The sequence below is a fragment of the Lissotriton helveticus genome, chromosome 1_1 (assembly GCF_964261635.1).
Source record: "Lissotriton helveticus chromosome 1_1, aLisHel1.1, whole genome shotgun sequence".
In the NCBI taxonomy this organism is placed as follows: Eukaryota; Metazoa; Chordata; class Amphibia; order Caudata; family Salamandridae; genus Lissotriton; species Lissotriton helveticus.
Window position 1 is genome coordinate 1,994,056,124 of NC_136057.1, and position 14,567 is coordinate 1,994,070,690.

At 46.6% G+C, this 14,567-nt stretch overlaps 1 protein-coding gene across 3 annotated transcripts in view; it reads left to right on the forward strand.

Moving 5' to 3' along the window:
- AGL (amylo-alpha-1,6-glucosidase and 4-alpha-glucanotransferase) overlaps nucleotides 1–14,567 on the forward strand; it is a 421,834-nt gene that overhangs the window by 177,460 nt on the left and 229,807 nt on the right. For all 3 annotated transcript variants that reach the window (XM_078644341.1, XM_078644358.1, XM_078644350.1), the window contains exons 18-19: nucleotides 689–813; nucleotides 931–1,043. In XM_078644341.1, the coding sequence (XP_078500467.1) occupies nucleotides 689–813; nucleotides 931–1,043 (238 nt within the window). The remainder of the gene's footprint in view (nucleotides 1–688; nucleotides 814–930; nucleotides 1,044–14,567) is intronic.

The window sequence follows — 14,567 nt, forward strand, 5'->3', positions numbered from 1 at the left end:
ACATCAGTTACCAGGCAAAAAGTGGGGGTAACCATGTCAAAAAGGGCTACTTTCCTACAATCGTGCCTAAATTAAAATGTATTGAGTCTATAACGTGTTGAAATGATTCAAGGCAAATATAGTATTAAAGATCAATTAAGTACAATATTGATGGGTTACCTTTGAAAAGGCGATCTATCACCTGTCAGTAGAGCTCATCCTCTCACTTCCAAACAACTACAGTATGAGATTACTGGGAAGAGTTTGTGAAATTGTCTTTTGAGTGTCTCTGTTTTGTTAATTTGTACATATTTACTGTTTATCTATTTTTCTCCCTGTAAAAGCACCCTTCTCTCACTTGTATTAGTTATTCTTCTACTTTTTATGGCCAAACTTTTCTATAGATTTTTCAACATTTTTTTGGCACTGTACTACAAATGTGCCTTCAGTATGCACATTAAGGAACCAACCACTTTGTGACGCTCCAAGATGCTTTGGGGTAAGCATTTAGCTCAGGATGTTCCCTCCAAAGTGATAAAGATGTTTCCTTGAACCTGTTTAAATGTGTATGTCTCTGTTATTTATAGAGTCTGAGACATGGTTACTTTCACTTTGCGTCCTTGCGGCCACCATCTGTTTCCTTCAGACTGTTTTAATGCAGCAACGCTCCAGGTCATACAGTTTGAGCTTATTTATTGTTTCTTAACAGGAAAAATTGAAGAGGTAGTACTGGAGGCTAGAACCATTGAGAGAAAAGCAGACACTTACAAGAAAGATGCGCACTTCATAAATGGGATGGCAAATTATACAGTGGAAATCAGAGAACACATCCAGGTATGATAACACTTTCTTGAATGTGGCCCCCACCTCCAAACTGGGTGGTACATTCCTTGTGAGTCAAAATAGAACACAATGACCGTATTTAGTGACTTGCAATATTTTCTGTTGAAGCTTACGGAGAGCAAGATCGTAAAGCAGGCTGGCGTTACGAAAAAGGGAGCTAATGAGTATGTCCAAGAAATAGAATTTGAAAACTTGACACCTGGAAGCGTCATTATATTCAGGTACGTATCTGTTAATTTTCTTCACATTTCCGTGCAGAGTCCGCATGGCAGCCTTAGGCCCTTTCTCCGAGCGCTTACTTGTGCAGCTCTGTGGAACCTCAATCCATGATCTATGCTTATTTATTTCTATCACTGCCCAGAACTCTAAAAAAAGCGGGGAGGTTAATGGTTTATGGATCTGGTAAGTATTCATCAATAACTAAGTCAAGACACTTTGGCTGTCCCCGGAAGAAAAGTGGTGGAGAACTATTACAGTAGGATAGTAGTGTTACATGAACCAACTGGCACAGTTAATTCATGTAATTTAGCAGTTACTGTGTATGGTACCGTAAATGCCAGAGTGAGAGGTGTAGCCCTTGCACCAGTATTAACATTTGCAGTTGTATGCATGCCATGCTCTAAGTTACCAGGAAAACCCCATATGTTTTTTCAGTGTACAATAGATGCCAGAATGAACCAGGATTATCCTGTAGCACAGGAGGCAACCCTATGTCATTAAACTAAGTAAATGTGTATGCAGTTGTAAGTTCATTGTTGGTGAATGTACAACAAAGCCTTCCTAGACTACCTTAAAACAGGCCATTTGCACACTTACCTTCTACATAGGTGTGGAAATGGCTTATATATGCAGTCCCTTTGAGTGAGGAGTTGAGTCTTCAGTGTTTTAAGGAGAAATAGGAGGCAACAGGTTTTCTGGTGGACAAAATATTTGTTCAGACTATGCCCACTTTAGTGGAATAAGTCAACTTGTCCTAAGGTCAAATCTTTTTTAAAAATATTTTCAAGTCTGTTTGAATTGCAGCTGCTTAGTGACTTCGTTTCATCTGGTTTTGCGGAATAGATTATATGGTCATCAAATTGAAGTTTTTTATCATCTGTAGTGATTCTTGAAAAAATGTATCTATATTATATGGTTTTAGGTGTTGGAATTCCAATATACACACATCTCTTTTTAGAAGTGGTAAGTATCTGTTAAACAGTGCATTGCTGGCTTTCCTTTCCACTTTTACTGCACGTGTTTTCCAGTTAGCCACAGTGTCCGGAGCATTTTAAGTTGTTAGTGTGTAAGGCCTGTAGGAAGAACTGCAGTTTTATTGGTCTATTATAACTTTAATAAAGTGATCAATGCAGATTTAATGCAGTATGTAGACCTATTTTGTTTGTAGATGTCCGTAATGCATCATTTGCTTGATTTACTTTTACAGAGGATGTTATTGTTGGTCTTGCACTGTGTTAGTATGCATTCCTATCAGATCTGTTTTAAGCAGGTGCAATCATGAACTTATTCTCCTTCAAAATCTGCTGTTTTCATTTTTGAGTGTATGATACAACCACACATGCCTTAACCATGCACGCCCAAACAAGTGGTCTGAACCATGACCACTTCTTTACCACGCATATCCTTACCACTCCTGCCTGTAACACAAATTTGTTGTAAAGGCATGATTGGTAAAGTAATATGCGTGGTAAAGGGCGCACCCCAGGCCCCCTGCCCTGTGCCCTAAAACCCGATGCCCCACCCTAAAAACTATACCGACTCCCCACCCTAATCCTTAAAACTGACTTTATGCCTTGAAAACTACCCCCTTCCCCCTAAAACCCTGCCCCCAGCCCTGAAAACTACCCAACCCCCCTCACCCTTGGCCCTAAAACCCGACCTCTGCCCAATAAACTACCCTGACCCCAGTCCCTCCGCCTTGAGCCCTAAAATAGCCCCCCAGCCCTAAACGTTACCCCCCTAAAATCCGTCCCCAGCCCCACTTGTCAGACCGCGCCCACTCCTTCCTCTCCTGATCCTTCCTGTTCCTCTCACTGCCAATATGCACATCTAGACCGGGGACTGCCTGCCTCTACCGTGCATGTGCGTGGTTAAGGCTTATGCGTAGTTAAGGCAAGAGTTGTTCCACTTGCATTGAAACTGGACGCATAGCTCATCCCCCATTGTAACTGTAGTTTCCCTTCATTTTCCACCATGGAGGATGAGTTTAGGTTAGTATAAAGCCAGATCTGAGCATAGTACTAAATTCAAAAAGTGATAGAAATTCAATAAAGAAGCCTGCCTGTTCTGTTCTGACACTTAAGAGAGAATTTAAAGACAAATAATGCAGCCTATATCCACAGGCTACACTGTCCAGTACTTCAACTAGAAATTCCACCAAAAAAACACACAAATAGCACAGCCTGCCCAGTTTCCTCCATAGAGAAACTTGCCTCTACCAGAAAAAGCCTCTGGAATGATAGAGAGGAAGGCATGGACAGACAAGCCCCATAGGATGCCATTATGTGGCTTAAATAGGATACTGTGCCTTTAAGAGAACTTTCCAGAACTTCTCCCAGTATCCCAGAATACACAGCAGGTCCCTCTTACTTTCAGTTCTTTTCTCCTGCTAACAGGACCCTGGTGCATTGAGCTCTCCCTTTTTCAAGGGTTTATTGGAATGTTGTGCACTTTTTGCTTTAAAAGTGTTTTCAGTTTGTGTACTTGGTGTTTCCCTTCACTCCTGTGTATTTGTTCAGGCTTTTTAGGGCTCTAAAATGCCTGCTCTCTTCGACAAGTGCCCAGCATGTGGAAGGAAGAAGGCCAAGACTGATCCACACGACGTCTGCATACTCTGTCTCCCTGAAGCACATGTCCCTGAAGAATGTGACATCTGTCAGACCTATTCATCAAGGACCCTGAGGGACAGGCTGAAGATTAGGCTTCAAGGCCTAGAGGAGAGACAGCTGCAGGCTGCAGGTGGGTCTGGGCAGGCTGGGAAGGCTCCCTCTGCCTCTGCTGAGGCCTCTGGGGGGCTCCCCAGAGGCAGGAAGCCCAGCAAACGGTCCCGGTCTCCGTCGACGTCGATTGCATCGACGACGACGTCGAGAGGGATGACAACGGTGTGTTCCCCATCTCCCCTGGGCTCCGGGTCGAGACAGCGTGGAAGTTCGACGTCGAAAGGCCGCCCTCGAGATCACCGTCGACTGCGTCTTCGTCGTCGTCTTCGGCGTCAGCGATGAGCCATCGACGTCGAAGAAGGGCCGTCAGGCACCGGCGCCCGCCGTCAAAGCGACACCGCCGGTTGCCGTCGAGTGGACGGTCGGCTTCGAGGGGATCCTCGACGTCGAGGACCTCGGACAAGCGGTCGGCGCCGAGATGGAGTCGACGCTCACCGTCGAGGACTGCACGTTCGACGTCGCGGAAGTGGCGTTCGGCGTCGAGGAAGAAGCGCTCGACGTCGCGGAGGTGGCGTTCGACGCTGGAGTCGCGGAGGCGACGTTCGACTTCGGAAAAGCGACGCTCGACGTCGAAAAGAAAGAGATCGGAGTCTCTGAGACTTTCCAACTCTCCTAAGCGGCGCAGAAGGATTTCTGGCGCCAGAAGTCACGCTGGGTCTGGTGGAGGACGCCGGAGACGGCGATCACCTACTGGAGGGGCTGATTCGCAGTCACCTCCCCCGAAGAAGTCACCGGACTCGGTGTCGTCTGTGGTCTACACACCACCTCGGCCTAAGACGCCCGCGCCTCCTTTACCTAGAGGGGATCCTCCCATCAATCCTCCTCTTCCACCACTTCCTCCCGTGGGGCAACCACCACCACCGCCTCCGCCACGTGGGCCTGTTCCTCGGCCGGAGATACCTCCTGTTCCTCCACCAAGTTCGGTGTCACTGCCTCCGCTCCCTACACCGCCTAAGGGGACTCCAAAACCACTACCCCAGGATAGGCCGAGGAAGACGCCTCCACAGAGGCCTGTGGAGCGTCCACGAACTGGGAGATCGCGCTCTCGCTCCAGGAGGAGGGAACGATCGCGCAACAGCTCGTCCACGCGGTCGAGACGACGCCACAGGAGGCGCAGGTCTCGTTCCCAGACGAGGTCCTCGGGGACCAGGGACTATTCTCCGACTTTGTCGGAATCACCGGAGACAAGGGTGTCACCGGTTGACGATCTGGTGTCCTTTCATGATGTCCTTTTAAGAGGTGCAGCAAAATTGGGCATCTCGTTGACTGTGCCCACGCCCAAGACATCGGTGATCTTCGAGACGCTTCACCAGAAACATCTGTCTCGGCCATTACTACCACTGGTACCGGGCCTGGTGGAGCCGGCCATGGACCTTTTCCTCACCCCGGCGGTGACGAAGGCGGCCCCCTCGAGACTGCAGAAAAAATACCGGGCTCCCGACTCGGATCCGGCTTTTCTAAGGGTGGAACCCCATCCAGACTCTGTGTTAGTGACGGCGGCTCGTAAACAGCATGCCACCACTCCGTCATCCACAGTTCCACCGGATAAGGAATCTAGGTGGCTGGATTCGTCTGGGAGAAAGGTTTGTGGGACGTCGGCGACTTCCATGAAGGCTGCGAGTGCCACGGCCTTGTTGGGGCGGTATGACCGAGCCCTCTGGGAATCCCTCCAGCAGTTTGTAGAACATCTGCCGCGTGATAAGAGAGAAGATTTCCAAGAGGTGTTGAATGAGGGGATGTTGGTGGCGAATCAGGTCATCAGTGCTGCAGCCGACTCTTCCCTGCTGGCGGCGCATGGTTTCTGCCATGGGATTAACCAGCGAAGACACGCCTGGCTCCGCCTCACGTCACTAAAACCTGACGCACAACAAAGCGTTGCCAATCTACCATTCTCTGGCGAAACCCTATTTGGAAAACATGCGGATGACGAAATGGCCCGCATGAAGGCGGAGGCCGAAACGCTCAAGGCTGTGGGTCTGGAAAAACCCAAGGATAACAAGAAGTCGTACCGCCCGTTCCAGAGACGGTTCGGTGGACAGGGCAGAGGGCGTGGCCAGTCTTCGGGACAGCAGCAGCAGCAACAACAGCAACAGTTCCGAAGACCGTTCCAGAAGAACCAGAGAGGCAGAGGCGCCCAACAGTCCGCAACAGCGACTAAAGACCCGGCCGTGTCTAGGCCCTGAGCGCTTACTTCCCCTACATCCGTTGCCCACTCCGGTGGGGGGAAGCATTCAATTTTTTCTGGCAGAGTGGAGAAAAATTACTCAGGACAAGTGGGTGCTGAATATTGTTTGCAATGGATACAGTCTTCGGTTCACCAGCCCGCCTCCATCAATCCCTCCGGTCAGCTCGCAGTTTCAGCTGCGCGAGCTCCAGGCGGAGGCCGATATCCTGTTAAGGAAAAGGGCGATAGAAGACGTACCTCTGTCTCAAAGAGGAAGAGGTCTGTACTCCCGGTTCTTCCTGGTTCGCAAGAAGGACAAGAACGAGTTCAGGCCCATTCTGGATTTGCGGCGAGCAAACAAGTGGATTCGCAGAGAAAAGTTTTGCATGCTGTCTTTGCATCAGATTTATCCTCCGCTGCAACGGGGAGACTGGCTGTGTGCCATAGACCTACAGGATGCGTACTTCCATGTGCCCATTGCACACAAACACAGGAAGTTCCTGCGATTCCAAGTCGGCGCCAATCATTATCAGTACACAGTACTGCCATTCGGGCTGAAGTCTGCCCCCAGGACATTCTTGAAGTGCATGGCAGTGGTAGCCGCACACCTAAGGAAGAACAAGGTGTTTGTCTACCCTTACCTGGACGATTGGTTGATCAAGGCCTCTTCCTTCTCTGAAGCTCAAGTGCACTTCCAGAAGACGTGCGTTCTCTTGAACAAGCTGGGGTTGCACATCAACATGTCCAAGTCTGTCCCGACTCCGGTCCAGTGCATACAGTACTTGGGAGCCACCATCAATACGCTGTCAGCAAGCGTGTCTCCTTCGGAGGAGCGACGATTATCACTCCTTCGGAAGGCTAAGGCTCTTATGACCAATCCATCTACAACAGTGAGGACGGTGTCTTCTCTACTGGGATCGATGGCCTCTTGTATCTTCCTCACGCCTCACGCACGGCTGCACATGAGACCATTGCAGGAGTGCTTGGAGGATCAGTGGGATCAGAGGAGAGGATCTTGGGAAGACAAGATATGACTGTCTCTGCGTGCTCTTCAGTCTCTGAGGTGGTGGTGTGCGGTGGAGAATCTCCTGAGAGGGGTTCCCTTCCACAAGGACATTCCCACGCAGACTATCGTGACGGATGCATCTCTCCACGGCTGGGGGCGCATTCCGGAGACTTACAGATTCAAGGGATGTGGTCCCAGACGGAGTCCACGTATCACATCAATTTTCTGGAACTCAGAGCTGTTCACTTGGCGCTGAAGGCCTTTCTTCCGTCCTTTCAGACCAACTCTCTGCTTGTGCAAACGGACAATACGACCACGATGTATTACCTCAACAAGCAGGGGGGCTCGAGATCGCGCACCCTGTCACAGGAGGCGCAGACGATCTGGCACTGGCTTCTGGCCAGAGGACTGACGATAACGGCCACCCATCTACCAGGTGTGCAGAATCTCAAGGCAGACGCACTGAGCAGACTGTTTCTGGAAAACCACGACTGGGTCATAAACGACGAAGTACTAGGAGAAGTCTTCGCAAGGTGGGGGACTCCAGACGTTGATCTGTTCGCCACCGCCGAAAACAGCAAATGCCGCGACTTCGCCTCCAGGTACTACCAGCCGGGGACGCTGGGGAATGCGTTATGGATCAACTGGTCGAACAGCTTTCTGTACGCTTTTCCACCCATTCCCCTGATTCCGACGGTTCTCATCAAGCTGTCCCAGTCCAGGGCGCGGATGATACTGATTGCCCCGGAATGGCCCAGACAGTGGTGGTTCACAGACCAGCTTCACCGGTCTCTCCTTCCTCACATGCGGCTGCCGTGCAGGCCGGACCTTCTCACGAAGTTCGGGGGGCAGATGTTGCATCCCAACCTCTCGTCTTTGAGTTTGGCGGCATGGCTCCTGAGATAGTGCAATATGGCCATCTGAATCTCCCAGAAGATTGCATGGACATACTGAAGGAGGCTAAGCGACCTTCCACTAGGACTTCTTATGCTTACAAGTGGAAGAGGTTTTGCATCTGGTGCAAGTCCAAGAACTATGATCCGACGACTTGTAAGGAAGATGTCATCCTTCCTTATCTTCTACATCTGGCGCAGTCTGGCCTTAATGTCCATTCCATTAAGGTTCATCTGGCTGCATTGACTTCCTACAGGAAATGCCCTTCACAGACTTCCTTCTTCTAGATCCCTGTGATCAAGGATTTTCTGGAAGGCTTGAAGAAAGTATTCCCTCCTGTCAGGCTTCCTTCGCCTTCATGGGAATTGAATGTGGTGCTGTCCAGGTTGATGAAGAAGCCTTTTGAACCTATTCATAAGGCTTAGTTGCAGCACCTGTCCTGGAAGGCGCCGTTCCTCGTGGCCATTACATCGGCCCGCAGGGTGAGTGAAATTCAGGTGTTGTGTTGCCAAGAACCTTATACTGTATTTCATGCTGCTAAGGTTGTTATGCGTACTCACCCTAAATTTCTTCCCAAGGTTATTTCTGATTTTCATGTCAACCAGACCATAACTTTGCCTACGTTTTTTCAGAATCCTTCATCTCCAGCGGAAAGGTCTTTACATTCCCTGGAAGTTAGGAGGGTGTTGACATTTTATCTGGATAAAACCAAAGATATTCGTAGGTCAGACCAATTGTTTATCAATTATGGATTGGTCAGGACGGGTCTTGCGACCTCTAAGCAGTCTCTCTCTAGGTGGATTGTGTCCTGCATACAGCTGTGTTACCTAAAAGCTAATAAGACCTTAGGGGGTAAACCTAAGGTTCATTCCACCAGGAACAAAGCTGCCACGACTGCTTTGCTCCGTAATGTTCCAATTGCAGAGATCTGCAAGGCGGCCACTTGGAAGTCGGTCCATACCTTTGCTAAGCATTACTGTCTGGACACTGATGCCAGGGCAGACGCTCAGGTTAGGCAGGCTTCGCTGCGAAATCTGTTCGCACAGTAGTGGTGTTGTTTCTGTTTTCTCCACCGCCGCTTTGGTGTGGCGATGGGCTTGCCATTCTATTCACTAGATTTTGACTATACACAGAGATCCCCTACTACAGAAGGAGTAGTTTCTGTCCTGTAACTCCAGTTCTGTAGTAGGGGTATCTCTGTTATAGTCATAAGCGCCCTCCCGCCTCCCCGGTGGAGAGAGATATTCATGTAAGGAATGCTACAGGTCTGGCGTGTTACGCCTTCAAAAAGAACTGAAAGTAAGAGGAACCTGCTGTGCATTCTTGGATACTGGGAGAAGTTCTGGAAAGTTCTCTTAAAGGCACATTATCCTATTTAAGCCACATAATGGCAGCCTACGGGGCTTGTCTGTCCATGCCTTCCTCTCTATCATTCCAGAGGCTTTTTCTGGTAGAGGCAAGTTTCTCTATGGAGGAAACTGGGCAGGCTGTGCTATTTGTGTGTTTTTTTGGTGGAATTTCTAGTTGAAGTACTGGACAGTGTAGCCTGTGGATATAGGCTGCATTATTTGTCTTTAAATTCTCTCTTAAGTGTCTTTGCAGTTCTGCAATTTTCTGACAACTTTTTTTTTTATTTCAAATCTTTTTTATTGAAGATTGAAAAACAGAAAGCAACGACAATACAGTAAGTCTTCCAATACATAGATTAATACATTCGTGATAATAAATGACGCCTACAGAAAACCAAAGGAAGGAAAAAATAAAAGGAAGGAAAAGTAAGGACAAGTGTATCAATGCATCAAGGTTAAGCAATCAGTGGAAGCAGCAGCCATAGTACAAGCAACAGTAGAATATACAATCATTTGAGCATATAGAATCATACAGAGTCAACGAAGCATATATGGTTATCAACATTTAGAAGGCTACATCATGGAGGTTCAAAGTGCGAGGATGACGCATCCAGTGAGGACCACAGTTTTTTGTTGGAGGGTTTCCATGTAGCTGATTGTAGCGTCGGATTGTCTGCCCCTCTCAAGAAGAAGAGCCATTCTAGCCATATTTTAAAGTTGACCTCAGTAAAATTCTTCCATTTACAAAGTATGACCTTGCATGCCAGCGTCAACATGATATCTAACAATTGTCGATCATGTATGTCAGGCAATTGCATGTCTAATGGACCTAAAATGACGTATAAGAATTAATGGGCAGGTGTAATTCCAAATATCTGGTGAATATAAGCGAAAACCTTCCCCCAAAATGTTTTTAGTAGGGAGCAATCAAAAAGCATATGCGCCAGATCCCCAGGTGCCGCCTGGCAATTCCAGCAGTCGGGCGTATCTTTTAGATGGCATTTGAACAACTTCTGAGGGGTCCAAAACGCTCTGTTTAGCAACATGTACTTTGTTTGACAGAGGATCGGGGAGACCTTATTTGATAGTGCAGTGCTGTGTATCACTTCCCAGTCTATTATTACTCCTGTAGAATTAGGTTCCGATTCCCACTTGCCTTCCATTAGTTTATGTTGTTTCCTGGGCATCGGGAGGAGCAATTTATAGACTCTGGAGACGAAATGGTCAGCATGGTACAGTGTCGGCAAACGCTTCATAAGCCAAGGTGAGTCAGTAGTGAGGGTACGTTTAGAGATGACGGATTTCAATTTCAGGAATTGATAAAATTCTATGGGTGGTAAATTCAATGTCTTTTGCAGTGTCGAGAAAGGGATGGGCAGAGCATCTTCATAGAGGTCTTTCACCATATGTATACCATTTCTAGCCCACAATTCCCAATAAAGGGTTCTGCCATCTAACCTAAACATAGGGTTATGCCATAGCGATACAAGGGTGGATTTCTTGATTACTGGATCAGTTTTATGGGATTGGTCCAACCTGAGAAGGGCTCGCCTGGTATTCAGTAGGATGTAGTTGGAGTGAGGTAAATGCGCCAAGTCCATGCTAAGGAGGGCCGGAAGGGGTGCATGCGCAATTATTGATTTCTCAATAGCTATCCAGACTGGGGTATAAGATGGGGAGTCAATCATCCAAAGAGCCCCTTGTTTGCAAAGGAAAGCCGTCTGGTAGTTCCTGAACGAGGGAAGGCCCAGGCCGCCTTTTTCTTTTGCTAGCTGCAATTTTTTTAATGATATCCTGGCTTTTTTCCCTCGCCACAGGAACTCCCCAAACAGCCTGTCCACTTTCTTGATGAACTCGTCTGTAAAAGTCATTGGGAGCATGCTGGCCAGGTAATTACCCAGAGGCGTACACATCATTTTAAGTGTTTCAGCCCTACCCCACCAGGACAAAAACTTGGGTGACCAGCTTTCCAATAATGTGGAAATCTTTTTCAAAGTTAGTTCCTCGTTTACCTTCAGGGTTGTTATTAAATCTTTCTCAAAGTCCAGACCCAGGTATTTAAAGGCTTTTGGTTGCCAAGTGAGACCCGATGTACCAAGTACGTCTTTATTCCCAATGTTGTTTAAAAGTTTGACCTCTGTTTTGTCCTTATTCAGCTTGTACCCTGACACCTTAGAATACTCATCAATTGTGGTCATTAATGCCGGGATAGCCTCGTCAGCCCTCTCCGTCATAATGAGCACATCATCCGCGTAAGCAGTTAATTTTACAGTCAAGTCATTAAATGACACCCCAGCGATGGCTGAATTATTCCGTATATGATATAGGAAAGGTTCTATTGCCAATAAGAACAACGATGGAGATAGTGGACACCCTTGTCTTGTTCCTTGTTTCAGGCAAAAGGACGAGGAAAAGGAGCCCCCTGCTCTAACCCTAGCCGTGGGTTCGGCATACAGGGCCATTACGAGTTTAGTGAATGTTGTACCTAAATTGAATTTGTGTAAGACCGCCTCAAGAAAGGCCCAATCTACCTTGTCAAAGGCTTTCTCAGCGTCCAACGTGATTGCCACAGTGGGGGTACGCAGAAGTTTTGCTTTTTCCAACACATGAGCTAATACTCTGGTGTTATCACTTGACAGTCTATGCTTTAAGAAGCCCGCTTGAGATGGATGTATGAGGGTAGGGAGGACTCTTTGTAGCCGAGCGGATAGAATCATAGCCAGTAGCTTACAATCTAGATTAATCAGGGAAATCGGCCTATAGTTTTTTTGGCAATGATGGATCTTTGCCATCCTTAGGGAGTACCGCAATAATCGCTTCCGCTAAAGTGCCTCTTACCTCACCTGTTTCTGTGATTTCCTTGAAAAGATGTAAAAGAGGTTCTATTAGATCTGGTGCAAAACTTTTGTAAAATTTAGCTGTAAAGCCATCTGGGCCTGGTGCTTTTCCACATTTTAGCCCTTTAATTGCCTTTTCTACCTCACTAGCCGAGATCGGTTCATTTAGGCTGCGTTGTTCCTCTGACGTTAATTTTGGTAAGTCACATTTTTGTAAATAATCCTGAACCTTACTCTCGTCAACCATTTCATTTTTAGCATGCAAGCCCTCATAGAATTCTTTAAACACCTCAGTTATTTCACGGGGGTCAGAGTGGCTTACTCCTGTAGAGTCTTTAATAACATTAATAGAGTTTTTTTGAACTTTGAATTTTAGATAGGCGGCCAGGCTTTTGCCTGCTTTGTTGGATTCGCAAAGTTTAAATTTCCGTCTCCTGTCCAACCATACTCCCGCTCTTTCACTCACCAACTTGTTGTATTCGTATTTACTATTAGTCATGGTGTTAAGTATCTCCCGATCCCTGGTCAATTGATTCCTATTTTCTAGATCAGCTATCTTTCTTTCTAGTGTTTCTAATTTTGCGTTGTAGTCTTTGTTCATTGCTGAACGTATCTTGATGCATACTCCCCTAAGTGTGCTTTTTAGGGCTTCCCAGCGAACGAGGTCTGAAGTGTCTCCTCTCATATTTATTTCTAGATACGACCGAATTGCAGTTTGAATGGCAACCCTATTTTGTTCTTTATTTAGAATTTCTTCATTGAGTCTCCATGATGTTTGTTTAGGGGAGGGTTTAATGTTACTGATGGAGAGGGAAATGCAAGAGTGGTCTGATAGGACTCTTGGTTCTATGGATGTGTCTTCTATCCTTGGTACCCCATTTTGTGTAATGAAGATTTAATCAATGCGAGAGTAGGAGTCATGCGGGGAGGAGTAAAATGTGTAGTCCCTGTCAGTGGGGTTTTGTATTCTCCACGCATCAACCAAGTGGAAGCGCTGACACATTTTAATGAATGCATTATGTGATTTATTCGGCTTGAAAATGCACTTTGAGTCTCTGTCCAGGGCAGGGTCGAAAGGGAGGTTAAAGTCTCCTCCAACTAGGTGAATTGCCATATCGGGTATGGTTGCTAGATGATTCACAAGTTCCCGCCAGAAGTGTAGATAATTAGTGTTAGGTGCGTAAATATTCGTGACATAAAATTCCGTATTATCCCTGGCGAGCTTAGCTGTAACCCAGCGTCCCTTCGCATCTGTCTCTGAGGACAATAATTCTACCTTGGATTTTTTCGCTAACAGTATCAGTACCCCATTCTTTTTACCCAGCGCACTTGATCCCACCACCTCCGAATAGAATTTATTACGCAGGGTGTAAAATTGTTTCGTGTCTAGCTTGGACTCCTGTAACAGGACAATGTCGCCTTTCTGCCTACGCACATAATCCAATATCTACTGTTTTTTAATGGGCTGGTTCAGACCTTTTACATTCATTGACAACACTTTTAAATTGTCTAGGTGAGCGGTTCCGAGTGGCGTGTTAAGTGTATGCTGTACCATTTATGTTGTTACATACGTCATGAGTGCATCATGGACCCTAAGGAGTGGCATGCTCTGCGGCACATCATGTAGGGAACCCCCTGCCTTAATGAGTATAGCACTATATTGACAAAGACCTTGAGCGAATGTATAGGTACAAAGACATGGTATGCAAGTGATCCAACTTGTCCAGACATGAAATAAGAAGCTGATTAGAAAAGAGAATGAAGAAATCATAAATGAAAATAAAAACCACAATGTAAAACACCCCCCCCCCCGATCCCCCAAACCCCCCACCCACCCCTACTGCAATATGTAAGCATAGCGACGTGAGGAAAACCGCAGTAACCCTCCCGTCAATACAAGCATTGCATAAACATTGGAACAACAGTTTGAAACATGTAATACCATACATTAAAGCAATGAGAACCTCCAAATGGTTTATCTTAAACTATGAGACTACATTCTGGATACTGGTACATTCTTTGAGATTCTAGCAGTGGAACATCAGATGGAGACGGTTTAGAGTATTATGAAGGTCTTTGCGAGGAATTGTGACACCATATGTAGCGATGTGATGTGTCAACGTTACGAACTAGTTGTACTTCACATCAGAGAAATTAGATCGGTAATAACCGTTCGATAATCAGTAAACAGGGGCAACAGAGGTTGCCTACAATAGAGCTGGGATAATACAATGTAATATGACTCGCACAGCAACTCTCAATGTCAAAGCACGTTTATATAGGTAGAGATGATCAACTATATGCACTATCTCCATGTATAGAACATTCGTGCCCTGAAGCCGGACACCATATTCGTCTTCTACGCACCTTAATAGCCAACAGGTTCTATACATTAACAGGAGCGATTGGCTAACAGTGAGTGGCCCCATTATCAATAGTCTTAAACAGGACCTTAGTAGCGCCAGACTACTGTCAAGGCAATATGTTAATGTCACATATTTCACCTATGTCAGAGACTAGATATAGTTTAGATCAGAGGAATTAGATCGGAAAAGA